The following is a 25676-nucleotide window of genomic DNA, read 5'->3' as shown; positions in this document are numbered from 1 at the left end:
ACTGTCTCAAACTAACTACACAACATAAAACAGACCACAGTTCTTGAAATCAGCCACAATACCTGAAACTGATCACAGTACGTGAAACTAACTGCAGTACGATATCTGAAACTGACCACAACCATTGTAACAAGCATATGTGGTACTGAGTGGTATTATGTTGAGTGTAGTTGTGTTGTATTGAGTAGCGTGTAAATATGTGTTGTAAATATTTGTGGTGTAATTATGTGGTATTGAGTGTTATGATGTGGAGGGTATTTATGTTGCATTAATTAGTGTGTAAATATGTGGTTTGTAATTGTATGGTACTGAGTGGTATGAGGGGTGTATTTATGTTGCATTGAGTAGAGTACATAACTACACTCAACATAATACCATTCAGTACCACATAATTAACCATCACATAATTACACTGTATTCAATACAACATAAATACACTCCACATACGACTCTGAACTACATAATTGCACGTCTCACAAGTTACTTACCTTCGGTAACGATATATCTGTAAGAAACAGTAGTTAGTATTAGATTCCTTACCTTAGAATATCCCCAGGCGTCAGACTGGATCAGGAAAATTTTGAGTAGCAGTACCCCTGCGCGTCGGTGGGCGTCGTCTGCGGCTCCGCGTCCGTCGTCGGCGCCGGGATGACGGAGTACTTAGACGCCGCCCTCGCGCGCTGACGTCAGTTCTTATACACAGCTTTTCTGCGCCAGAAAACGCAGAGCCATGATAAAAACCAACACAGGTGCCATAAAACTAGGGCCTGAAATCGGATGACCTTAACCCTAGATATCGGTTCGCAGAACGGGGAGGATGGGTGGGGCGGTAAGGAATCCAATACTAACTACTGTTTCTTACAGATATATCGTTACCGAAGGTAAGTAACTTGTGCATCTGAAAGAAACAGGTAAGTATTAGATTCCTTACCTTAGAATAGATAACCCAGCAATACCAACCCCGGTGGTGGGTCTGCGAACCGATGATCACACCAGAAAGTCCTCGAGAACGGAACGGCCCGAAAAAGCCATCTGTCCGGACTTGGCTGTCCAGGCAGTAGTGTCTTGCGAACGTGTGCAGCGAGGCCCATGTAGCTGCCTGACAAATGTCCTGCAAGGGGACTCCACGACCCAGGGCAGTGGTAGCCGCCGTGGCCAGAGTAGAATGGGCCCTCAGCCCAACAGGAGGCTCCTTCCTCGCCAAAGAGTAGCAGATCTTGATGCACAAAACGACCGACCGAGAGGTGCTCCGTTTGTGCACCGCCCGACCCTTCTTAGCACCCACGTAACCAACAAAGAGTTGGTCATCCACCTGGAACTCGAGTGTGCGATCCAGATAAAATGAGAGTGCACGTTTGGGTCCAGACGGTGGAGCCTCTCTTCTTCTTTCGAGGGAAGCGGAGGCGGAAAGAAGGTGGGCAAGGTGATGGACTGCCGGATGTGGAAGGCTGTGACCACCTTGAGCAGGAAAGGGGGTCGCGTCCGCAACACAACTTTGTCCGGATGGACAGAAACGAAAGGAGGTTTAGAAGAAAGGGCCTGGAGCTCACTCACTCTCCTGGCAGAGGTGATGGCAACCAGGAATGCAGTCTTAAGGGTAAGACGACAAAGAGGACAGTTATGAAGTGGCTCGAAGGGAGCGCACATCAGATAGGTCAGAACAAGGTTCAAGTCCCACTGAGGCATCACAAAAGGAACAGGAGGGAACATATGAGTGATCCCCTTCGAGAACCTATTTACAACTGGGGACTTGAACAAAGAAGGCTGATCAGGTAGCCTTAAGAAGGCGGAATTGGCAGAAAGGTAGCCCTTGATAGTGCCCAGAGCAGAGCCCTGCTGGGCAAGAGAAAGAAGAAAGAGAGGGACCTCAGAAAGAGGGGCAGAGAGTGGATCCACAGCCTTTGCTGTGCAAATTTGTTCCACCTGCAGGCGTATACCGATTTTGTGGAGGGACGCCTGGCAGCCAGAATAACATCACAGACTTCAGAAGGCAAGTCAAATGGCCTCAACACATGGAGGTGGAGGCTGGACAGGTTCGGGTGGAGGACCGTCCCCTGCTGCTGCGACAGAAGGTCCTCCTGACGAGGCAGACAAATCGGGGGATCGACTGACATGCTGAGTAGCTCGGGATACCAGTATCTTCGTGCCCAGTCCGGAGCCACAAGGATGACTTGGGCCCGGTCGCGCCTGATCTTCTTCAGCACTCTGGGCAGAAGTGGTATAGGCGGAAAGGCGTACAACAGACCGCAACTCCACTCGCGACAAAAAGCATCGCCGAGCGAGTGCCGCCTTGGAAATTCCAACGCGCAGAACTGATGACATTGCGCGTTCTCTTCTGTGGCGAATAGATCTAACCAAGGCTCTCCCCACTGCTGAAAGAGACCTTGTGCCACGTCAGAGTTCAGACGCCATTCGTGATCCATCATGCACCGACGGCTAAGTTCGTCCGCACTGGCGTTCAGGGAACCTGCCAGGTGTTGAACCACCAGCGTCACACCCTGATGTTCCAGCCACTGCCAGAGGCGCAGAGCCTCCTGACATAGGGTCCACGACCCCACCCCGCCCTGTTTGTTGCAGTACCACATGGCGGTGGTGTTGTCCGTGAACACCTGCACTACACTCCCTCGGACAGAGGGGAGGAATGCCTTCAGTGCAAGCCGGATCGCCCGCAGCTCCAGAAGGATGATATGGAGCTGGGACTCTGCCGGAGACCAGAGTCCTCTGATCTCCGCCTCTCCCATGTGGCCCCCCAGCCCCGGAGGGACGCGTTCGTCACAACTACGTGCTCCGGTTGGGGTAGGGAGAGGGATCTGCCACTGACCCAATCGCGGTCCGTGAGCCACCACTGCAACTGTCTTGCAGTGCCCTCCGAGATCAAGACATGGTCGGACAAGTTGCCCTGATGCTGGGCCCACTGAAACTTCAGGTCCACTGCAGAGCCCGCATCCACCACCAGGCGTGATGCACCAGAAGGATGCAGGAGGACATCAGCCCCAGAAGCCGCAGCGTCAACCTGACCAAGACTCGGGATAATGGCTGAAAGATCGCAATCAGAGCCTGAATATTCCGAACCCGCTGATCGGGGGGATAAACCCGAAACTGCTCCAAGTCTAGAACCGCTCCGATGAAGAGGAGCTTCTGGGAGGGACACAGGTGCGACTTCGGCACATTGATGGAGAACCCCAGCATGTGCAGGAGGTCGGCCATAGTCTGGAGGTGTCTGACGCCTGTCTGGGGCCAGCCCGCCTTCAACAACCAGTCATCGAGGTAGGGGAAGACTGAAACCCCTAGCCTGCGCAGATGAGCTGCGACCACCGCCATCACTTTCATGAACACTCCTGGGGCGCTGGTAAGGCCGAAGGGGAGCACGGTAAACTGAAAGTGCTTGTGGCCTACCATGAACCGCAGGTAACGCCGGTGGGCCGGCAGGACGGGGATGTGAAAATAAGCGTCCTGCAAGTCCAACGCTATCATCCAGTCTCCCGGGTCCAGGGCAGCTAAGACCTGAGCGAGAGTCAGCATCTTGAACTTCTCCTTCCAGAGGAAGCCGTTGACTTTCCGCAGGTTCAAGATAGGGTGTAGGCCCCTTTGCCCTTCTTGGGAACCAGAAAGTAGTGTGAGTAACAACCACACCCTACTTCTGGCCCAGGAACGCGCTCGATGGCCCCCTTGGCCAAGAGGGCCGCAACTTCCTCTTGCAGAAGTTTCAAGTGATCCCCCGACACGCGGTGGCTCTGCGGTGGCATGGCTGGAGGGGTCGCCTCGAAAGGGAGGGAGTAGCCCTGTCGGATGATTTGCAGCACCCACCTGTCCGACGTGATGGAGCACCAGTGGAGGAGGTGATGGCGAACCCTGCCCCCCACTGGCGTCAAATGGGCCTGAAAGCTCGGACTAGGACGGCTTTGAGGCGGATGCTGCGGGGGTGGATGTGGACTGGCCGTGCCGTTGTCCCCTGTTACCGCCGCAACGGTAACCACGTCCGCCGCCGCGCTGAATGGTAGTCTGCGGCACGTGGCTGGCAGGACGTGTGGGGGCGCCCCTTCCGTGGCCACGAAAGGAGCGCTGGGCAGAAGATTGCTGGCGCGGGGCCGACAAGCCCAAGGACTTGGCCGTAGCCCTGGAGTCCTTAAAGCGTTCCAGCGCACTATCTGCCTTGCCACCAAAGAGGTGGCTGCCATCGAACGACATGTCCATAAGGGTGTTCTGGACATCGGCCGAAAAATTGGCGGACCTCAGCCAGGCATGGCGGCGAACCGCCATAGACGTGGAAATCGCTCTTCCTAGCGAGTCCGTGGTATCCAGTCCACATCATATTGAATACCGCGCTGCGTCTCTTCCCTCTGTGAGGGCTTGAGCGAGTTTCACCCGGGCCCCCTCCGGGCACTCAGGCAGCAATTCCGCTACCGTACCCCACAGAGAGTGGGTGTAACAGCCCAAGAGGCACGCGGTGTTAACCAACCGCAATCCCAAACTAAGGGAGGAGAACATCTTCTTGACGAATTGTTCATACCTTTTGGATTCCCGATCTGGTGGCGCAGTTGGGAATGCAGATTAAGAAGTAGAGGCCTGGATAACCAGGCTCTCTGGAGTGGGGTGGGTGGACAAGAAACTAGGGTCGCCCGGGGCAGGGCGGTGGCACCTAGCGACGTTCCTATCTACAAGGGGACCAGTAGTGGGCCTGGACCAGGTGCCCAACAGGACGTCCGTGAGAGCCTCATTAAACGGCAGTAGAGGTTCTGGGGAGCTAACCTGCGGTTTAAGGACCTCCGTGAGGATGTTAGACCTCACCGCTGCGACGGGGAGCTCAAGAGCCAAGGCCTTGGCTGCCCTCATCAGCACCACACTATAAGCAGCCCCTTCCTCCGTAGCCACGGTAGGAGGGGAGACAAAACCAGTGTCTGGGAAGGTATCCAGGCCACTGGCTTCCCCCAGTTCCTGTGTCCAGTCCGGAAATGACTGGCACTCACGTGCCAGGGGGTTCTCAGACCCTCGCCCCGTCACCCTCTTCGTCAATGTCCTGAAATTCAGGGATAAAGGATGGACCCAGATCCTCGAAGAATTCCTCTTCGGCCAGCGCCGAATGCGGCGTCAAGCAACGCCGCTCCGGCGCCGGATCCGGACCGAGTGTTGGACTAGGGACAGTGTCGTGCAGGGACGACGCCGGGGGTGACACCCTAGGGGTCGATGCCGGCGGGGTCGTAAGGTCGACCAGCGGCGATCCGGAACCGGATCCAGTGGGGCCTTGCGGCGTCGGGACCGAAGTGGCCGACGGCGCCGGGGCCGAAGCACCCGACGGCGCCGGGGACTAAGCACCAGGCCCGCTTGGGCTCCCAGTCGAGGCCGCTGGGCCCGAAGGCGCAGCGGAACCCGACGGAGGAGTGAGCGTCCTCATGGCCATGAGGAAGGCATCGATCTCCTCCGGCATCGCGTTCTGCCCAGGGACCGGCGGGTATGAAGCAGGCCGCGACGCCTGTGGCTCCGGCTGAGCCGCGTGGGCGGTGTCACCCGAACCGCCGGCCGCGTCGCGCGAGCATCGGGGTGGGAGTCAGAAGAGCGATGTTGTTTCTTCGACTTCTTGTGCATCTTACCTGAGGCCTTGGAGCCCGACGAGTGGTGTCGACTCGCCGAGCTGTGATGACTCCGGCCCCGCGACCGGTCCTTCGACCTCCTTCCGGACCGGGGCCTCGAGCGGCGCGGGCCCGACTGCCGGAGCTCGAGGCGCTTACGGGACCGCTCCCGCCTAGCCTTCAACGTCGAGGCCGGGCAGTCGGGGCACGACTTATCATTGTGATCGGGCCCCAGGCAATGTAGGCACCGGCAATGGGGGTCGGTAACCGACTTCAGTCGGTTGCAGTCGGCACAGGGCTTGAACCCGGGCATCCCTACCGGCACCGATGGAGTTGTAGACTCGAAGCGGATCCAAAAAGGATCGAAAAAGCTTAGTCAAAAAATGACTAAAGGGTACCACTTTCTCCGAGAAAGAAGAACTGACGTCAGCGCACAAGGGCGGCGTCTATGTACTCCGACGACATCATCCCGGCGCCGATGACGGACGCGGAGCCGCAGAGGACGCCTACCGATGCCTAGGGGTACTGCTACGCAAAATTTTCCGGATCCAGTCTGACGCCTGGGGATATTCTAAGGTAAGGAATCTAATACTAACCTGTTTCTTTCAGATACATAATTACTCTCTACTTAATGCAAGATAAATATACTCCACACAATACCACTCTGTGCCACATAATAACACAACACATAATTACACTGTACTCAATGCAACATAAATACACACCTTTCACTAAAGTTAGTGCTACACAGAAAAAAAAAACAATTGCCATGCAATAGGTCTAACATTACTGAATCGTTGAACTGCTAGTGTTGCATTATTATTAGCAATGCCAACAGCTCAAACTTCCATAATGCGAGACCTATTGCATTGCAAATGCTTGTTTTGGAGGGGAAGAGGTTGATGGGGTATGGGACTGAGACAGATGGGCCTCTCAGATAGTTCTTGGCATAAAGCACTGCCCCACCAAGTCACGTCTCCTCACATGGCAAATTTTCATTTCCAGTTGGCAGGTCTGCAAATTGCACCCCATATTTTCTTTAAATGCAAACAATTGGTGCAGGTCTGTGGTCTCGATAATACCATCTTCTATTGGACTGGAGGATTTTTCGATAGTGGCGACCCTGCTAGTTTCTAAATGCAAATATATAAAATGGTGCACATGAATCCAAGAGATCTTAAACGTCTGAAGGTTTCTCTCAGAATAAAGAATAAGATTTTAATCACAAACCCTTTTTATCCCAGCATACAAGGGTAGAAAAAACAACCACATGTCTGACCAATTGCATCTTACATTGTACGCTCAAAATATAGTTTATGGAAAGGGTGAAAAACATTACTCGCCTGATTTCTCAGCTTTGTCCTTGGATTGGGGGCGTAGCCAATGAACCCCACCTTCTTCATGGCTCGCAGTATCTCAGGGTCAACTGGAGGGGGGCGCCTGCAAAAAAGACAGATTGGGTAATCCATTTGGAAACCCCTAACACCGCTTGCCATGGCAGTCTGATGGGCTAGCACAGTGCTACGCTATGCCATTATTTTAACGGTCTAAGGAAGTCACGTGGTACCCTCTTGATCTCATCTCCACCAACAATATCGTGTGCACTTCTATTATTTTACCCCTCTGTATACCAATGTCTTCAGATATGTCTTTCAATATTTACCCCCTACACCCCCAACCCATCCAGGTTTTGTTCACCCACTGATCCAAGCCATGCAGGAATTAAACCCCACATCCTACTCAGTGATCAATTCCAACACTCTGTCAGAGCACAAATCCTAAACAAGCATTTACAATGCAATGGTCTCGGCATTATTAAAGGTAGAGCTATTGGCATTGCTAACGACATTTATTTTTTACATTTTTTTTTTAAATCATAAATAAATGGCATTGTCATTTACATTGCAAATAGCTTAATCGTTGAATAAATGGCATTGTCATTACAATGCCAATAGCTTAATTGCTCACAAATGCATGACCTATTGCATTTACACCCACACAGAGCCACACACACACAAAGCCACCCACACACACATACAGAGCCACCCACACAGAGTCATTCACATAGAGCCACCTACACAGAGCCACCCTCACACAGACAGAGCCACCCACACATAGAGCCACCTACAAAAAAAGCTATCCACACAGAGCCACACACATATATAAATATATATATATATATATATATATATATACACACACATATATATATATATATATACACACACACATATATATATATACACACACAAACACATATACACACAAACATGCACACACAAACACATACACACACATATATATATATATACCGGCAGTGTTGGAGACATTGTGCCCCACGTTGGGTGAACCGGAGCCCCGGTTCGACCCCTGCTAAATGGACGGTTGTGTTTGAGGGTTGGTGCAGTATGGGGAGCTGAGGAGGGAGTCGCCACGCTGAAGTTAGGCTGAAGTGGCCCGCGATATGTCATCACCCCCGTGGCTGTGCTGAACCAACGCACAGCATTCTGGTATCTGTAGTACAGACGCACTGGGCGTCCTACAGATGACACGGACAGCAAATCACATTTCCAGGCTGGCCAACCGAGGGGCGGAGCTGACTCACCTGACTGAAACGGAGAAGGTATTTTAACCACTTTGCTTGCCTGCTCCATGCAAACACCTCATGGCGCTGACGAAGGCTGAACCAAGCCGAAATGCATTCGCCCTAATGCTGGTGTCCGTGGCAATAAAATCCCTCCAAAGAATCCTCTGTGTGGTTTCCGCTTCTTGCTGCTGTTGGGGAAGATTTTTGCTCATATTTCAGCGCGACTGCCAGTCACGCGCTTTGGAAACCCCTGCACCCTCGAGGGACACGGTCAAAACTGGCTTCTGCTCCGCAGTTTGTAACTTTTCCCAGGGTACTGGGTGGACCGTATTCCACCCTTGGACACTTCAAGACACCCGGCAGTGTTGGAGACATTGTGCCCCACGTTGGGTGAACCGGAGCCCCGGTTCGACCCCTGCTAAATGGACGGTTGTGTTTGAGGGTTGGTGCAGTATGGGGAGCTGAGGAGGGAGTCGCCACGCTGAAGTTAGGCTGAAGTGGCCCGCGATATGTCATCACCCCCGTGGCTGTGCTGAACCAACGCACAGCATTCTGGTATCTGTAGTACAGACGCACTGGGCGTCCTACAGATGACACGGACAGCAAATCACATTTCCAGGCTGGCCAACCGAGGGGCGGAGCTGACTCACCTGACTGAAACGGAGAAGGTATTTTAACCACTTTGCTTGCCTGCTCCATGCAAACACCTCATGGCGCTGACGAAGGCTGAACCAAGCCGAAATGCATTCGCCCTAATGCTGGTGTCCGTGGCAATAAAATCCCTCCAAAGAAGCCTCTGTGTGGTTTCCGCTTCTTGCTGCTGTTTGGGAAGATTTTTGCTCATATTTCAGCGCGACTGCCAGTCACGCGCTTTGGAAACCCCTGCACCCTCGAGGGACACGGTCAAAACTGGCTTCTGCTCCGCAGTTTGTAACTTTTCCCAGGGTACTGGGTGGACCGTATTCCACCCTTGGACACTTCAAGACACCCGGCAGTGTTGGAGACATTGTGCCCCACGTTGGGTGAACCGGAGCCCCGGTTCGACCCCTGCTAAATGGACGGTTGTGTTTGAGGGTTGGTGCAGTATGGGGAGCTGAGGAGGGAGTCGCCACGCTGAAGTTAGGCTGAAGTGGCCCGCGATATGTCATCACCCCCGTGGCTGTGCTGAACCAACGCACAGCATTCTGGTATCTGTAGTACAGACGCACTGGGCGTCCTACAGATGACACGGACAGCAAATCACATTTCCAGGCTGGCCAACCGAGGGGCGGAGCTGACTCACCTGACTGAAACGGAGAAGGTATTTTAACCACTTTGCTTGCCTGCTCCATGCAAACACCTCATGGCGCTGACGAAGGCTGAACCAAGCCGAAATGCATTCGCCCTAATGCTGGTGTCCGTGGCAATAAAATCCCTCCAAAGAATCCTCTGTGTGGTTTCCGCTTCTTGCTGCTGTTGGGGAAGATTTTTGCTCATATTTCAGCGCGACTGCCAGTCACGCGCTTTGGAAACCCCTGCACCCTCGAGGGACACGGTCAAAACTGGCTTCTGCTCCGCAGTTTGTAACTTTTCCCAGGGTACTGGGTGGACCGTATTCCACCCTTGGACACTTCAAGACACCCGGCAGTGTTGGAGACATTGTGCCCCACGTTGGGTGAACCGGAGCCCCGGTTCGACCCCTGCTAAATGGACGGTTGTGTTTGAGGGTTGGTGCAGTATGGGGAGCTGAGGAGGGAGTCGCCACGCTGAAGTTAGGCTGAAGTGGCCCGCGATATGTCATCACCCCCGTGGCTGTGCTGAACCAACGCACAGCATTCTGGTATCTGTAGTACAGACGCACTGGGCGTCCTACAGATGACACGGACAGCAAATCACATTTCCAGGCTGGCCAACCGAGGGGCGGAGCTGACTCACCTGACTGAAACGGAGAAGGTATTTTAACCACTTTGCTTGCCTGCTCCATGCAAACACCTCATGGCGCTGACGAAGGCTGAACCAAGCCGAAATGCATTCGCCCTAATGCTGGTGTCCGTGGCAATAAAATCCCTCCAAAGAATCCTCTGTGTGGTTTCCGCTTCTTGCTGCTGTTGGGGAAGATTTTTGCTCATATTTCAGCGCGACTGCCAGTCACGCGCTTTGGAAACCCCTGCACCCTCGAGGGACACGGTCAAAACTGGCTTCTGCTCCGCAGTTTGTAACTTTTCCCAGGGTACTGGGTGGACCGTATTCCACCCTTGGACACTTCAAGACACCCGGCAGTGTTGGAGACATTGTGCCCCACGTTGGGTGAACCGGAGCCCCGGTTCGACCCCTGCTAAATGGACGGTTGTGTTTGAGGGTTGGTGCAGTATGGGGAGCTGAGGAGGGAGTCGCCACGCTGAAGTTAGGCTGAAGTGGCCCGCGATATGTCATCACCCCCGTGGCTGTGCTGAACCAACGCACAGCATTCTGGTATCTGTAGTACAGACGCACTGGGCGTCCTACAGATGACACGGACAGCAAATCACATTTCCAGGCTGGCCAACCGAGGGGCGGAGCTGACTCACCTGACTGAAACGGAGAAGGTATTTTAACCACTTTGCTTGCCTGCTCCATGCAAACACCTCATGGCGCTGACGAAGGCTGAACCAAGCCGAAATGCATTCGCCCTAATGCTGGTGTCCGTGGCAATAAAATCCCTCCAAAGAATCCTCTGTGTGGTTTCCGCTTCTTGCTGCTGTTGGGGAAGATTTTTGCTCATATTTCAGCGCGACTGCCAGTCACGCGCTTTGGAAACCCCTGCACCCTCGAGGGACACGGTCAAAACTGGCTTCTGCTCCGCAGTTTGTAACTTTTCCCAGGGTACTGGGTGGACCGTATTCCACCCTTGGACACTTCAAGACACCCGGCAGTGTTGGAGACATTGTGCCCCACGTTGGGTGAACCGGAGCCCCGGTTCGACCCCTGCTAAATGGACGGTTGTGTTTGAGGGTTGGTGCAGTATGGGGAGCTGAGGAGGGAGTCGCCACGCTGAAGTTAGGCTGAAGTGGCCCGCGATATGTCATCACCCCCGTGGCTGTGCTGAACCAACGCACAGCATTCTGGTATCTGTAGTACAGACGCACTGGGCGTCCTACAGATGACACGGACAGCAAATCACATTTCCAGGCTGGCCAACCGAGGGGCGGAGCTGACTCACCTGACTGAAACGGAGAAGGTATTTTAACCACTTTGCTTGCCTGCTCCATGCAAACACCTCATGGCGCTGACGAAGGCTGAACCAAGCCGAAATGCATTCGCCCTAATGCTGGTGTCCGTGGCAATAAAATCCCTCCAAAGAATCCTCTGTGTGGTTTCCGCTTCTTGCTGCTGTTGGGGAAGATTTTTGCATATATATATATATATATATATATATATATATATATATATATATATATATACTCTGCACCAGACACCCACAAAAGAGTCCGAGTGGCTCACCTGTGCAGTGAAGCCTCCCCAGTGATCCTGACCATGTGTCCAGCACTGGCTGACCTCTCCTGATCTCCATGGAGGCACCAGCAGTGTTAATCCAGTTTCCTCCGACAGGCTCCAGTAAGGCTCCAGTAAGACTCCAGCGTTGAAAGGCACCCCTGCACCTGAAGCCCCTGTCCCTTGGCAAACTGAACAGATTGTGCCCCCACATCCCGCTACATTTCTACTTACCTCTGCTGTAGTTCGTTATCCTCCTGCAACCTCTGGTGCAACGCCTGCAGCCTGTTTGCCAACAGCCAACAGAAAAAACTCCCATCAAAAGCACAGGGCGCCCAACGTTGATTTTGCACCCTGCCGCCCCTGTGCTGTTGGTAGTGAATGTTTGGTGATGCTTGGTTGCCCCCTCCTGTGCTGGTGTTAACTCCCAAAGCTTAGCCCCTGCAACCGATCTACTTACCTGCAAGTACTGTGGCCCCAGGCTTTCCTAGTCTCCAATGAAAAGCATTGGACCGAACTCAGACCTCTGCACCCAGCCGCCTGTGCCGCTGTTGGTGCAGTTTTGATTCTCACCTGACCCTTGCCCCTTGCTGGTCCCGAAGACTGGAGGTGTAAGTATATTACTTACCTGTATAACCGCAGTATTGTTTTCCCAATAAGATATCATCAAACTGTTCTGAAAAGCTTTTAAGTGTAGATTTTTCAAAGTGAAAAGTATTTTTATTTAAAAACGTACTTACCTTACTGCGAATATCTTGGGCCTATAGTAAAATACAAACTAGGTATATTTTTCTAAAATTGGTCTGGATCTCTTCCTTGAGTCGTGTGTCCATTATTGTTGTGCCATAAATGTCTTGCACTACTCTGTGTTAGGCCAAAGGCTGCTCGCCCACACTACCACTAATAGAACACTTTGGGTTTTACATTGAGCCCTGTAAACTTTTGGGGAACCCCCTGAACTCTGTGCATTGTATAACCACCGAGTGGGCATACCATATACAGAGCAAGCTTCCTACAGACTCCACATTATCACAGTTTTTATCCCTTCCTCCGAGTTACATTAGTCACTAATCAATCATTATGTCAGCAATTTCCTCATATTACGCTCCCATACGGCAAATGCAGAATTTCTTAAAGTTATATAACTTTAAAAAAATTGACTAAGAGGGATATACTGCACAGGGGGAAATCTTATATTCCCGGGAGTGCACCGTCATCTTTGTTTCTGTAATAAAATGTTGGGGTAATGGTCAACCCCAAAATGCTTGCACCAGCATCAAGAGTGCACCGCCTTATGACTCATACTATAGATATATAAATATATATACACAAATAAACACACATATGAACATATATATTTCCGGACCCATGTAATTAGTGTGTGTGCGTTCCACCATATAAAAAAAAAACTAGGCATTAAGAAAATAAAGCTCACAAGCATAAGCATTATGTTACTCACCCAATAGTAACTACCTGTTTATGGCATGTATGTTGTACATTCACATGCTCTGCCTAGTCCTGCCATCTAGTGTTGGGCTAGAACATGTGCAACTAAGTTTTCTTCAACGTGTTTCAAGTGACAAGGTATAGTGGCTCATCCTATGACTGGTAATGGGCACGGGCATTAACTTCATTTTTAGACTGTTTTCCGCACTACATGTGAGGAGGAAGATGGATCACAGAAAAAAGAAAGCTAACCATGAAAAAAATAAAAAAAATAGAGAAAAAGACATTAGCAATAACCAGTGGTTTCCGAGAAGGAGGGTGGGTGCATGTGAATCTACAGCACTGCAGGACACAAACAGATGCTTACAGGGTAATTAACATATTCCATTTGTGGCATGCTGTGCATAAACTGTAAGCAGTTCTCTCCTAAGCAGTGGCTAGCCGGAGGATGTTGCAGAGGCCTGTAAAAACGTTCGAAAGACATCCTGGCCATCCTTTGCTTGTTGGTGTGCTAATACATCCAAACAGTAGTGCTTGAAATGGACCAAGTAGCTGCTTCACATAAAGCATCTATGGGGATGTTGCCAATGAAACCCATTGAGGCACCCTTATTGGGGGGCATTGGGCCTGGTGGGGCAGGCAAAGGTCTTTTGACTTTAGCGTAGCAAGTCTGAATGCACTTGACACGCCATTTAGTTATGCCTGCTTTCAAGAGAAAATGGCCACTTTGGGGTTTAGTGAAAGCAACCTTTGGTGAGTTATGCATAATGGCTTCGTCCTGTCAATTTAGTACATGAGGGCCAACTTGAGATCCAGTGTGTGGAGCGCTCTTTGTGCTACCGAGTCTGGCTGTGGGAAGAACATGAAGCTCAATGGCCTTATCAAAGTGGCAGAAGGATACCACATTAGTTAGAAACTTTGGGTTAGTCCAAAAGGACAAGATTGTCGTATTGGACTTGAAAGAAAAGTTTGTCTAGAGTAAGAGCTTAAAGTTCATTTATACGCTTCAATGGAAACGAGGAAGGCAACCTTTCAAGAGAAGAACTGAAGGGGATCAAACGGAGGAACCTTGAGTAGAGTTAGAACTATGTTGGGGTTCCAAACTGGGACACCCTGATGTATAACTCATTTAAGTCCTTCCATGTAGGCTTTAATGATTGCGACTCCGAATGAAAAAGAGTGTTCCCTGTTATGTAGGTAAAATGCAACTGCAGCCAAGTGGAAATGGATAGAAGTGTAGGCAAGGCCAGATGTCTAATGATAAAGCAGATAACGGACAGCTGGTTTAAGTGGATCGATGGGTTTGGGAAGGCAGTAACGGGCAAACCGTGACTACTTGACTGCATAACAGGCCAGTGTGGTAGGCCTACGGGCCTCTAAGGATGGACATGCTTAATGAAGGCAGCTTGAGGTAACCAAACTTTAAGACCTCAGAAGCCAAACTCCAACACTGAGCTGCCCGGGGCTGGGATGCCTGACCATGTCTTGGTTCTGTGTTAGATTGTCCAGCAGGTTGGGCGTTTCTTATGGGGAACAACAGGTAAGTTGAGAAGAGTCGTGAACCAGGATGGTCTAGCCCAGGTGGGAGCCACCAGAATAAGTGAAAAAGATGTTTGCTGAAGCTTTCGAACCACGCATGGAAGTGGGAGGAGCAGAAAAGCGCAGGCAAATATCCCTGACCAGTTCATCCATAGTGCATTGCCTATGAACGGTGGGTGCAGGAACATGGAGGTGAAGATTTGCACTTCCCGCAGTTGAAAAGAGGTCTATGTCAGGTAAACCCCAACAGACAGCAGATCTGCAAAGTTGTTGTCCACTCCCAAAATGTACTCCTCTAGAAGGTCTATGTTTTGATGGAATGTCCCAACGCCAAATGTTCTAAGCTAGCTGTAGAAAGCTGTCTCTGTATATGGTATACTACTAAGTGGTTATACCGTGCAGAGTCCAGACATTCCCAAAGAAGTGTACATGGCTCAAGGCAAACCCAAAGTGCTCTAATTGTGGTAGTGTGGGCGAGCAGCCTTAGGCCTATCAGAGGAGTCTGAAGACATTTGTTGTACACACAATGACCAATGTCACAACTCAAACATGAGAGCCACACCAATTTTATAATAAATAAGCTTTGCTCAAGATTTATTTTAAGACCAAGATCCTCACAAAAAGGTAAGAACGTTTTTAAATAGAAATACTTTTCAGTTTTAAAAGTGGACGCTTAGAGCAATGTTCAGTCTTTGCAATGTTAACCTATGGAGAAAAACAATAATGCAGTTATAGAGGTAAGTGTAAAACTTACAATTCCAGTCTTTGGGTTTCAGGGTCAGCAGAGGGCAAGGTTCAAGTAAGAACAGACACTGTACCACCAGAGGCACAGGGGCAGCTGGGTACTGAGGTCAAACCTAGAGGTCGGGCCCAGTGTTACCCAATGGAGACCGGGCTGCTTGGAAACACGCTGCTTGCAGGTAAATAAAGCGGCTATGGGGAACAAGCTTCGGAGGTTTAGGCACGCACGGGGGGCCACAAGGCAGCATCAAACATACACCACCAGCGGCATAGGGGCGGCTGGGTGCAGGGTGCAAACACTGTCAGGCACCCAATGCAAGTGAATGGAAGATCTGGGGGTTGAAGACCAACTGCAGACGTCTAACAGGAGGCTTCACAAACACCAGCGACAGCAGAGGTAAATTGGAATGCCATAGGTCACAGGGTCACAGTCAGTCGAGCTCCTCAAGGCCCAGGGGCTTCGGGTGCAGGTGTGTCCTTTGAGGTGGGGTTTCTCTTACCAGAGCAGGCTGCGGTTGGGTGGGGGGGCTGTGGATTCACAGTGCAGGTGACTTTGGAGAGTCCAGAAGGGGTCAGTCAACGCTAGACTTGGAATCGCGGGAGAACCTTTTCTGGCTAGGTGGGCTACCTAGACATAGGCCAGAGGAGTGTGGTGCACAGTGGGCTAGGATCGCGGTTCCGGAGGGCACGAGAGTCCTTTGTGTTGATTTCTGGTGGACAGAGCGGCAGTCAGAGTTCTGGTCTTTTTTAAAGGCAGGGAATCTTACCAGGGGTTGTGGCGGTCGTTGCCTGCAGAACAGGCATTGTCTTGTCGCAGGATCTTTGAAGCTGCAGACAGGCCGGTAGGGCTGCGGCCAAGTCAGAGGGCGTCGTCAGTCTTCTCTGCACGGCATCTTTGTCCTTTTTAGGTCGAGTCTTGGCAGTGCATGCACTCCTCTGCGAGGCATGCTGTATTAGAGTATGGACTTTGAGCCCTACCCACTCCCCACCCATATTTCTCATTGGCTTGTGTCATTGTCCTTCGTAAATGCTGGCTTCTGATACGTTAATAGGCTTGCTAGTCCCTCCTTAGTGCCGCCTTGTCTTCATTTGTAACCATCCATGAGGACACCCTCTTTTACATTTGTTGTTGCCCGCTAGGCTTGAATTACAGCCCGAGCACTAATTCGTCTAATGGCTTTCTCCTGCCTGCTTTTTACATAGCACGCCACGCCGATAGTGGCGGCCATTCCTTTGCTTTACTTGCTACGCCAAACACAACCCCATGTTGTTTATTTTTACCATTTATTTAATTGTTGGTTTTTTTACCATTTATTAAAAAAAAAATTATAGCTCCATACAGCACTTACACTTTAATGTCGGCCGCGCCCTTTCCTTAGATGAGCCATGTCTAAAGAAAGGGGCGCAGCCGCCATTAAAGTGAAATAGCGGGCGAGGTGGACAGTTAAAGTGCCACACTAGCGTTTTTACAAACTAGCATTTGTAATGCAGCAGGTGTCGCATTTGCGTAACTTTTGTAAATGCGAGACCTATTGATTGCATTGCAAATGCTTGTTCTTCTCAGGTTGGCAGGAATTAATTTCATGGTCTGGGGGAGCCACCTAAATACTAGATTCAGGAGCGTTTTAAGGAAGTGACGCTAGGGCTGATGGGCACTTGACATGGGGAGTTTACACCCTCAATTATGCCACCCTCCTGTGGGAGGGGGCACAGTCCTAGCCCTGACTGGAGGCGTCCCACAATCTTCAAGATGGCGGGGACTGAAAAATGTACTTCATCTCGCCTCCTACACCTTAGGGGCGGAGTTGCCAGATGTGGCCACACCAATTCTTCCTAGTTTTTTCCCGCCGGTATTTCCGCCCAAGTGGGGGTCTAAACTGGGAGCAGTCATCTGCTGCTAGCAGCAGAGGCTGGGGTTCACATTACAAAGGCAGCAGGCCTTTGCAGCTTGCCTCTCAAGCACTGTATTCATCCTGGAGGGGGAGGTGTGACACTTCCACCCAGGATGTGCTCAGTTTCTGGCCACAGAGAGCAAAGGCTCTCGACACAGGGGTCCAGAAACAAGTCTGGTGGTGGCAGGCTGCCTAAAGCCAGTCAGAGACCACCACAGGTTTGGTAGGTTTTCAGGGGGCACCTCTGATTACATCTTTTAATCAATCCAAAACTCATAAGTTTGGGTTTATTAAGAGTAGTTGTTTGGCACCAAACACTCCTGGGTTCAAGGAAGCTATCATAGTGCTAGGAAATTCAAATTGTTGACTTTCCAGCCCATGTACTCTGTCTTCACTGGCACTTACAATATTGAGGACTAGACTCAAATTTTGTAGGGGCATATCTGCTCATGAAGATATGCCCACATCTATGATATAGTGCACCCTGCCTTAAGGCTGTAAGGGCTGCTAGCGGGGTGATTTACCTATACTTTAAGCAGTGCTTGTTGGCATGGCACACAGGCAGTATGCCATGTCAATTGTGTAGTTTTCACTGCAGCAGGGCATGCCAGCTGCAGTAACATGGCCTTGGTGAGGGGTCCGTAGGGGACCCTTTTCCGTTCACATGCCCTGTGTACCAAGGGTACCATTTACTAGGGACTTACAGGGGGGTGAAGTTGCCAATTGTGAAACAGTTTTAGGGAAGAAGCACTGGCACAGGGGACCTGGTTGGGAGGGACCCTGTGAACTACAATCAAAACCACATCATTTTCCAGGCAAAAAGTGGGGGGCTAACCATGTCAAAAGAGGCACTTTCTCACACTATCGCTGACAGCTGCTGAGCGCGCATGCCCCCTTGTTTCTGATGGTGATACTTGGCTGTCATGTCTGGCCTGATGAGGACTATTTTGCGTTGAACCGGACAGGAGAAGGCTTCGAGTGCTAGCTGAGGTACCAGCAATTTCAAGTAACTGATTTGGAAGCCCTGTTGATGAAGCGCCCACATGACCTGAACTGTCTCAGCTTGCAGGCGTGATCCCCATTCCATTAAGGATGCGTGCGTTGTGATGGTCACATGCTGGACTGGTGCTACGAAGGGCTGGCCCTGCAACAGATTGTTATGGTTCCATAACTGCAGAGGGATGAGAGATGGCCCAAAACACAAGATCTTTCCAGTGACCCTCCTCTAATGTCCATAGTGCTGTCAGACACACTTATAGTGGACGCATGTGCAACCATGCAAGGGGGACGATGGCGATATGGGAGGCCATCATGCCAAGGAGGCGCATGACTGTTCTGACTTAAGTGGTTATCTGGTTGAAAAAGACCATAACAGCTGGAACGCTTGGCCCCTTGCCTGGCTGACATAAGGTTTACCAGTGACTGTTTTGAGAACCATGCTCAGGAAAGGCTGTACCTGAAGGTGTTGAAGATGGGATTTGACAGTATTTATTGTGAACCCTAGGTCATGTAAGAGGCCTATTGTGATTGAGTTTGAGTGAGGCATAGTTGTCTGTTTAAATTCTTGATCAGCTAGTCGTCCAAGTTAGAGAACATGCCTCCCCTTCTGAGATAAGTGGCTACCACTGCAAGACGTTTTGTAAACACCCTCGAGGCGGTAGTGACACTGAAGAGCAGGACTACGAACAGAAAATGCTGACCACTTACCACGAATCATAGGTAACAGTGGTGAGCAAGGTGGATTGGGATGTGGGAACATGCTTCCTTCAGATCAAGGGTGGTCACTGTTGCAGCAGAGGAATAGTCTTGAAGCGTCAACATATGGAGTGCTATGACAGGATATTCTCATTGAGCAGTCTGAGGTAGAGTATAGGCCTGAGGGTTCCATCTTTCTTTAAGTTGAGGAAGTTATGGGAGTACACCCCTTTGCTGCACTGGATTGTGACAAGGGCTCCAATGCTTGACGCAAGTCAATTTAATCTTTCTGGTAAGAGTCACCTTAGGAGGCAGTTTGGAAGAGTTTATTCCCAGTCTACAGGTGGAAGAAGAGTTTTCTGCCCAGCTGTTCCTGGAGACGCTGGAGAGTGGGCTGCTCCAGATACTCTGACCCCGCAGATGACAGAGTTTTGTGTGCCAGCTAACTCTAAGTCTAGGGAGTCTTTAGGCTTGTTGGCACAGAGGTAACTTTTGGCGCAGAGTGGTGCTTTAGAGCCAAAGGGGTCTTTGAAGCAGATTTTGATGCCAGCATCAATGGTGCAGTGCTTTCAGCATTGAGTGATAGCTCGGTATAGGCTACAATGCCTTTTGTTGGTGCTGAACGTGGTCTGCAGGTATTGAAGGATAGGAAGCTTCAGGGCTCTGGGCTCGACGCCCATCCCCTGCTGGAGCGGTGCTCTGCCTATGCACGTTGTTGATGTGCAACCCGCGGAAGAGTGGTTGTACTCCTGGTCTAAGACTTGACACCCTAATGTGCCTGCAGATCGCTCTTTCTTTGACTAAGAGGTAGATCTTGGCTCAGGACTGAAATGGAGGAGTAGGTCTCCAGAGGGTGGGCCTCTGGCTCCTCCTTGGTGCCCTTTCCTCGAAGATATTTGGAGTCATCTTTCTGACGGGGCTTCATTCTGCTTTGAGTGAGTCAACGATCCTGCTGATACCTTAAGGTCTTTTGAGTGGAAGGCAAGACCGAACACTGTCTGACTACTCCGGCAAAATGCACAGGTTGCAGACCTGGTGGTAGTCGGTCTGAAGACACTTGAAATGACTGAGGGCAGTATACTGAAGGAGTCCTTTTCATCACTGAAGTCCTCGGAAAGCAAAAATAAAAAATGGAAGATGAGGCAAAATGCCCCACAAGGGGTATTGAGTAGAAACCCATTTGCAGATCTCAAAAGACAGAACAACAAGGGGAAATCGACCACTGATGAAGGGTTTCAGGGCCAAAGGGGGGAGGATAGACAAAAGAAGTCTGATGACCAACACCACGAGGCATTGACGTGGAACTCGATGAGTAACATCCAAACCTGACGGCAGAAAGAAAATCTAAGAATGGAGTCAATGCTCATGAACATTACAAGTCCTAACAGGAGTCACTATACCTTGTGACGCAAAACAATACGAAGAAAAACAGGTTGCATATGTCCAAGACTAGATGACAGGAGTATGCAAAGCAAGAAATGCATTACTTGCCTGTAACTGCAGTTATCCAGTATTAGTGTCTTTCATAGATTCACATGCCTGAATCATTCCCCGTCGTAGAGACGGGAGCCTCCGGTATATAAAAAAGTAATGTCCTATAGACATACATAGAAAAGAATAGGCCTAAGAATCTCACCTTAGTGACCTATCCACGTCCTTTTGCAGGAAGGACCAAACAGAGTAGGGCCAAGGGTCCCACCTTAGTGGCCTATCTGAGTCCTTTTGTAAAAAAGGACTAAATAAAGAAAAACAACCAATCAGCTACTACCTCCTTCTAGAACCTTCCTGCCAGGAGCCCAAGTCTCTCAGATTTTCGTACGCACCAAGCTAGTTAGGCGTAAACTCGTTAGAGAGATAGGTGAGCCCTGCCAGGGGAGGCGGGAGGGTGCATGTGAATCTATGAAAGACACCAATACTGGATAACTGTAGTTACAGGTAAGTAACGCATTTCTTATCCAGTATTTGGGTGTCTTTCATAGATTCACATGCCTGAATCAGAGTAGCGAGCAATACATTATGCACATTTGTGATGGAACATCAGATATGAGTCTGTAGATAAAACATATCATGCGACTGCAAACCAACACAATGCATTGTCATGTAAATATTAGTAAACAGAAAATGTGCATACCAGTAAAGGATGGAGGGATGTAGGAAGGCTCACCTCACTGGAATAGATGGCGAAGCACTGCTTGGCCCACTGCTGCATCCTTCATCAGCTCAGTATCCAGGCAGTAGTGCCTGGTGAAGGTGTGCGGGGACTTCCAGGTCGCCGCTCTGCAGATGTCCAATACTGGCACTCCAGAAAACAGTGCCGCAGATGTGGACATGGCTCTTGTCGAATGAGCTTTGACTCGTGAGTCCAACGGCCGTCCGGCCTTGTCGTGACAAAAGGTGATCGCACAAGAAATCCACCTTGAAATACTCGGTTTCGTCAGGGGCATGCCTTTTCTTGGTCTACTAAAGGCAATAAAGAGTTGGGATGACTTCCGGAAGTGTCTAGTCTTGTCGATGTAGAATTTAAGACATCTCTTCAGATCTAGCGAATGCAGTGCTCTCTCGGCTGCAGTGGTAGGATTTGGGAAGAATGATCGAAGTACCACTGGTTCGTTAAGGTGGAAGTCCGAGGGGACTTTTGGAATGAACCGAGGGTTAGTCCGTAGAATGACCCTGTCTTCCCTGAATTGCATAAAGGGATCTTGGATGGAGAGAGCCTGCAACTCGCTGACCCTTCTGGCAGATGTTAACGCCAGGAGGAGGGCCGTTTTCCAGGAGAGGAATTAGATCTCCGCCTTATGGATGGGTTCGAAGGGATGCTTCATTAACTGATGAAGTACCACATTGAGGTGCCACGATGGAGGAATTGGTCTTGGTCGTGGAAAGGACCTGTATAGGCCTTTTAGGAATTGTTTTATAAGCCTGTCCGCCCACAGGGAGGGGCCCGTAGCAGTCCTTGTGAACCTGGAAATCGCCGCTAGATGCACTTTGATGGATGTATGTGCAAGGCCTGATTGCGCAAGATGAAATAAGTATGGCAGCAGCTGCTGTGGAGTGGTGTGGAAGGGGTGCAAGCCATTAGCCACACACCAGGAGCAGAATCGCTTCCACTTTAGTGAGTAGGTTTTAGTAGTGCTGACAGCTCTAGCTTTCGCAAGGACATCTCTGCACTCTTGCGGGATGTTCAGGTGGCTGAATTCGCGGTATTCAGGAGCCAGGCTGACAATTTCAGAGAGCTCAGATTCGGGTGGAGGACCTGCCCTTGGGACATCGTGAGCAGGGCTGGGAATTGCTGTAGGCGAAGAGGGGTCCGGGCAGCGAGGCGATGAAGTTCAGTGAACCAGTGCTGCCTCGGCCAGGATGGAGCAATTAGGATCAGAGTGCAGGGCTCTCACTTCATCTTCCTGAGAACCCTGGGCATCAGTGGGAATGGCGGAAAGGCGTACGCAAATACGTTTCGCCATGCGATGGAAAATGCATTCCCGAGGGTTCCTGAGTGGTGATGCCTGCTTGCGAAGCTTGGGCATTTGGCGTTCTCTCTGGTGGCAAAGAGGTCGATTCGCGGGGTGCCCCACTCCGCGAAGATATGCTCCAGCACCTCCGTGTCTAGTTCCCATTCGTGGGAAGGAGACCTCTCTCTGCTCAGGGCGTCCGCCAAGACATTGTCCTTGCCCGGGACGTACTCCGCTTTCAATGTTATTCCATGTTCCAGAAGCCAGTTCCAGACCCTTTGCGATTCTCGAGATAGTGAGATCGAACGCGTCCCCCCCTGTTTGTTCAGGTAGTGCATCGTCGTGGTGTTGTCCGTTCTGACGAGTACTGGGGAGTTTCGAATGCGCGGTAGGAACGCCTAGAGAGCCAGGAAGACCGCTCTCAGCTCCAGTAGGTTTATATGGAGCTTGGTCTCCTGTGTCGTCCACTTGCCGTTGATCTGAAGTTCTTGGAGCACCGCTCCCCACCCTTCCAGGGATGCGTCCGTTGTTATGATTCTGCCGGGAGCAGGAACGGCAGTCCCCTTGACAGGTGTTTGAGCGAACTCCACCATTGTAGGTGGTTGACCATGGGTCGAGTGACGCGTATGCAGTCCTCGAAGGATCCCGTTGCTTGTGTCCATTGCCTTGTCAGTTCCTCTTGGAGAGGGCGCATTTTGAGGCGGCAGTGTGGAATGAGCATTATGCATGAAGACATCATGCCGAGGAGGGACTTGAAGGTGCGGACCGGCAGAGTCTTCCGTGAAGCCACTTACTTGGCCAGGGAGATGAGTTTGATCTTTCTCTCCTGAGAGGGGAAAGCTCTGACGCGTTCCGTGTCCAGAGTCGCTCCAAGGAACGTGATGACTTTGGTGGGTTCCAGTGTCGACTTCTCGCGGTTGAGGGTCAAGCCTAGTCGGTGGAAAATATCCAGACAGGCGCTGGAGGATGAGGCTGCGGCGGTCGCGGATGGCGCTTTTACCAGCCAGTCGTCCAGGTATGGGAACACCTGGTGGCTCTGTTGACGGAGGAAAGCTGCCACAGGGGAGAGGCATTTGGTAAATTTCCGTGTTGCAGATTTGAGGCCGAATGGAAGGACACGAAATTGGTAGTGTTGTCCTGCTACTGCAAACCTGAGGAACTTCCTGTGCCCTTTGAGGATAGGAATATGGTAGTAGGCGTCCTGAAGGTCTAAGGACGTCATGTAGTCCCCTTCCTCCAGGAGACCCAGGATTTCCTGTAGAGTTACCATACGGAACGATTGTTTCTTGAGGAACACATTGAGTGCCCTGAGGTCCAGGATTGGCCGCCACTTTTTTCCTTTTTTGTGGATTAGGAAGAAGTGAGAGTAGAAGCCTTTCCCCTTGTGGGCCTGTGGAACTCTCTCTATCGCTCCCTTTTGTAACATGGAAGCTATTTCCTGAAGAAGCAACCGTAGGTGCCTGTGGTATCGGTTGCAGGGTGGTGTCGTTGGGGGAATTGAGACAAATTCTAGGGAATGTCCAAATTGAATGAGTTGGAGTACCCACCGATCCGTTGTTATGGTTTGCCAATTTTTTAGGAAGTATGGGAGTTTTCCTCCAATTTGTAAAGAATGCAATGGTGGATGGGCTAGCCATTGAGACGAGTCATTGGCGGTTGCCAGCAGGGCGTTTTTGGTTCTTTCCTCTGTAGTTCGACTTGCCGTAGGAAGTCTGGCGCCCCTGTTGTTGTTGCCGCTGTTGGAATTGCGGTTTGGTTTGTGAGTACGAATAGGAAGACCTATTTTGGTAGGAACCTCTATATGAAGGTTGTCCTCTTCCTCTGTTGCCACAAAAGGACTGGGTCCGAAATTGCAGGGTACCAAGAGCCTTGGCAGTGTCCGTGTCCTTTTTAATAGTGGTGAGGGTCGCGCCAATTTGTTCACCAAAAAGGTGCTGGCCATCATAAGGCATATCCAGGATTCTTGTTTGCACTTCCTGGCGGAAAGAGGTGGCCTTGAGCCAACCCTGTCGTCGTAGTACTGCAGCACCTGCCAGTTGCCGGAAACCAGTCATGGCGGCGTCAATCGCGCAGTCTATAAGTTCGGAAGCAGACGTTTGCCCTTCTAAGAGGAGCAAATGAGCCTCTTCTTTGAGATCTTCAGGCAGATTAGAAAGGTAGGGTGCAATGTCCGCCCAGAGTTGGCAATTGTAACGGCCCAGAAGTGCAATTGAATTCGCTACTTTCACCGTCATAGCCGAGGTGGTAGTGAAGCGTTTGCCAACCGCATCCAGTTTCTTGCCTTCCTTGTCAGGTGGCGTCGACAGAGGCGATGCTGGATTTCGCGAGTTTTTCTGCGCCGCTTGAGTCACTACGGAATCTGCCTTAGGGTGACCTGTAAGGCATGCTGGCGCCGATGATGTTGCCTTGTATTTTTTATCTAGTCTGGGCACTACCACTTGTATAGAAGCTGGTGTTTGCATGAGTTGTTTGCCTTGCTTCCAGATAAAGTCAATGATTGGGATTGATCTTGTTGACTTCTTAGTGGGCTCCGTGAAATCGTAGAGGAAGCACTCAGTTTCCTGTGTTTCCATAGACATATGGAATCTCTTGGCAGCCCGCTCTATGAGATTGTGGGATCCACTGATGTCTGCGGGTGGTGATTCCGAAGACTGTGGTTCTGGAGAGGCCGGAGAATGTGCCACATAGTCCTGGTCTGCATCCGGGTCTGACTCGTCGTCATGGACTTCACCCTCTTCCTGTTCTCTCTCCTCTTCTTCAGATGAGAGAACGTCTTGTATTGGCACCTGTACCTTCTCAAGCACCAGTGGAGATGGTTTATGGCGAGGCAAAGGAGCGGGCACCTGTGCAGCTGGAAGTGCAGGTGTAGTGGGTTTCTCTGGGAACCTCTCTTTATAATCTTTTATGAGGAACTGGAGATCCGAGACGATGGATGCAGGGAGACACACCATTGGAGTAACCTGTGTCTGGGTGTGAACCAATTGCTCTACATGGTCCTCCTCTTCCGGCTCCTCATCTGTGGTTTGACACTTAAGCACCAAGTCAGATGGACTAGTTGCTTGTGTATATGAATCCTCATCCGACTCCTGACCTTGCAATATACAGGCTGGAGGTAGCTGTTGCACCCTACTGGGCGACGTCAGGTCTGGCGTAATTGGCCTTTTTGTGATTTTGACAGTGACATGGCTTACTTGAGGTGGAAAGGCATCCATGGCATGTGATAAAAGTGCAGACTCTTTCCATGGCCCTGTGGTCGTCGACGCTTGAGCCGACGATACCGTATTTTGCGCCTTCGCCGACGGTAATTTAC

At 50.7% G+C, this 25676-nt stretch overlaps 1 protein-coding gene across 3 annotated transcripts in view; it reads right to left on the bottom strand.

Annotated features, from left to right (window-relative positions):
* Positions 1-25676, bottom strand: part of PAN2 (poly(A) specific ribonuclease subunit PAN2) — a 1642407-nt gene that overhangs the window by 646160 nt on the left and 970571 nt on the right. For all 3 annotated transcript variants that reach the window (XM_078686370.1, XM_078686378.1, XM_078686384.1), the window contains one exon: positions 6911-7007. In XM_078686370.1, the coding sequence (XP_078542496.1) occupies positions 6911-7007 (97 nt within the window). The remainder of the gene's footprint in view (positions 1-6910; positions 7008-25676) is intronic.

Source organism: Lissotriton helveticus, chromosome 1_1, assembly GCF_964261635.1.
Source record: "Lissotriton helveticus chromosome 1_1, aLisHel1.1, whole genome shotgun sequence".
NCBI lineage: Eukaryota > Metazoa > Chordata > Amphibia > Caudata > Salamandridae > Lissotriton > Lissotriton helveticus.
This window is presented reverse-complemented; position numbering and strand designations above follow the sequence as displayed.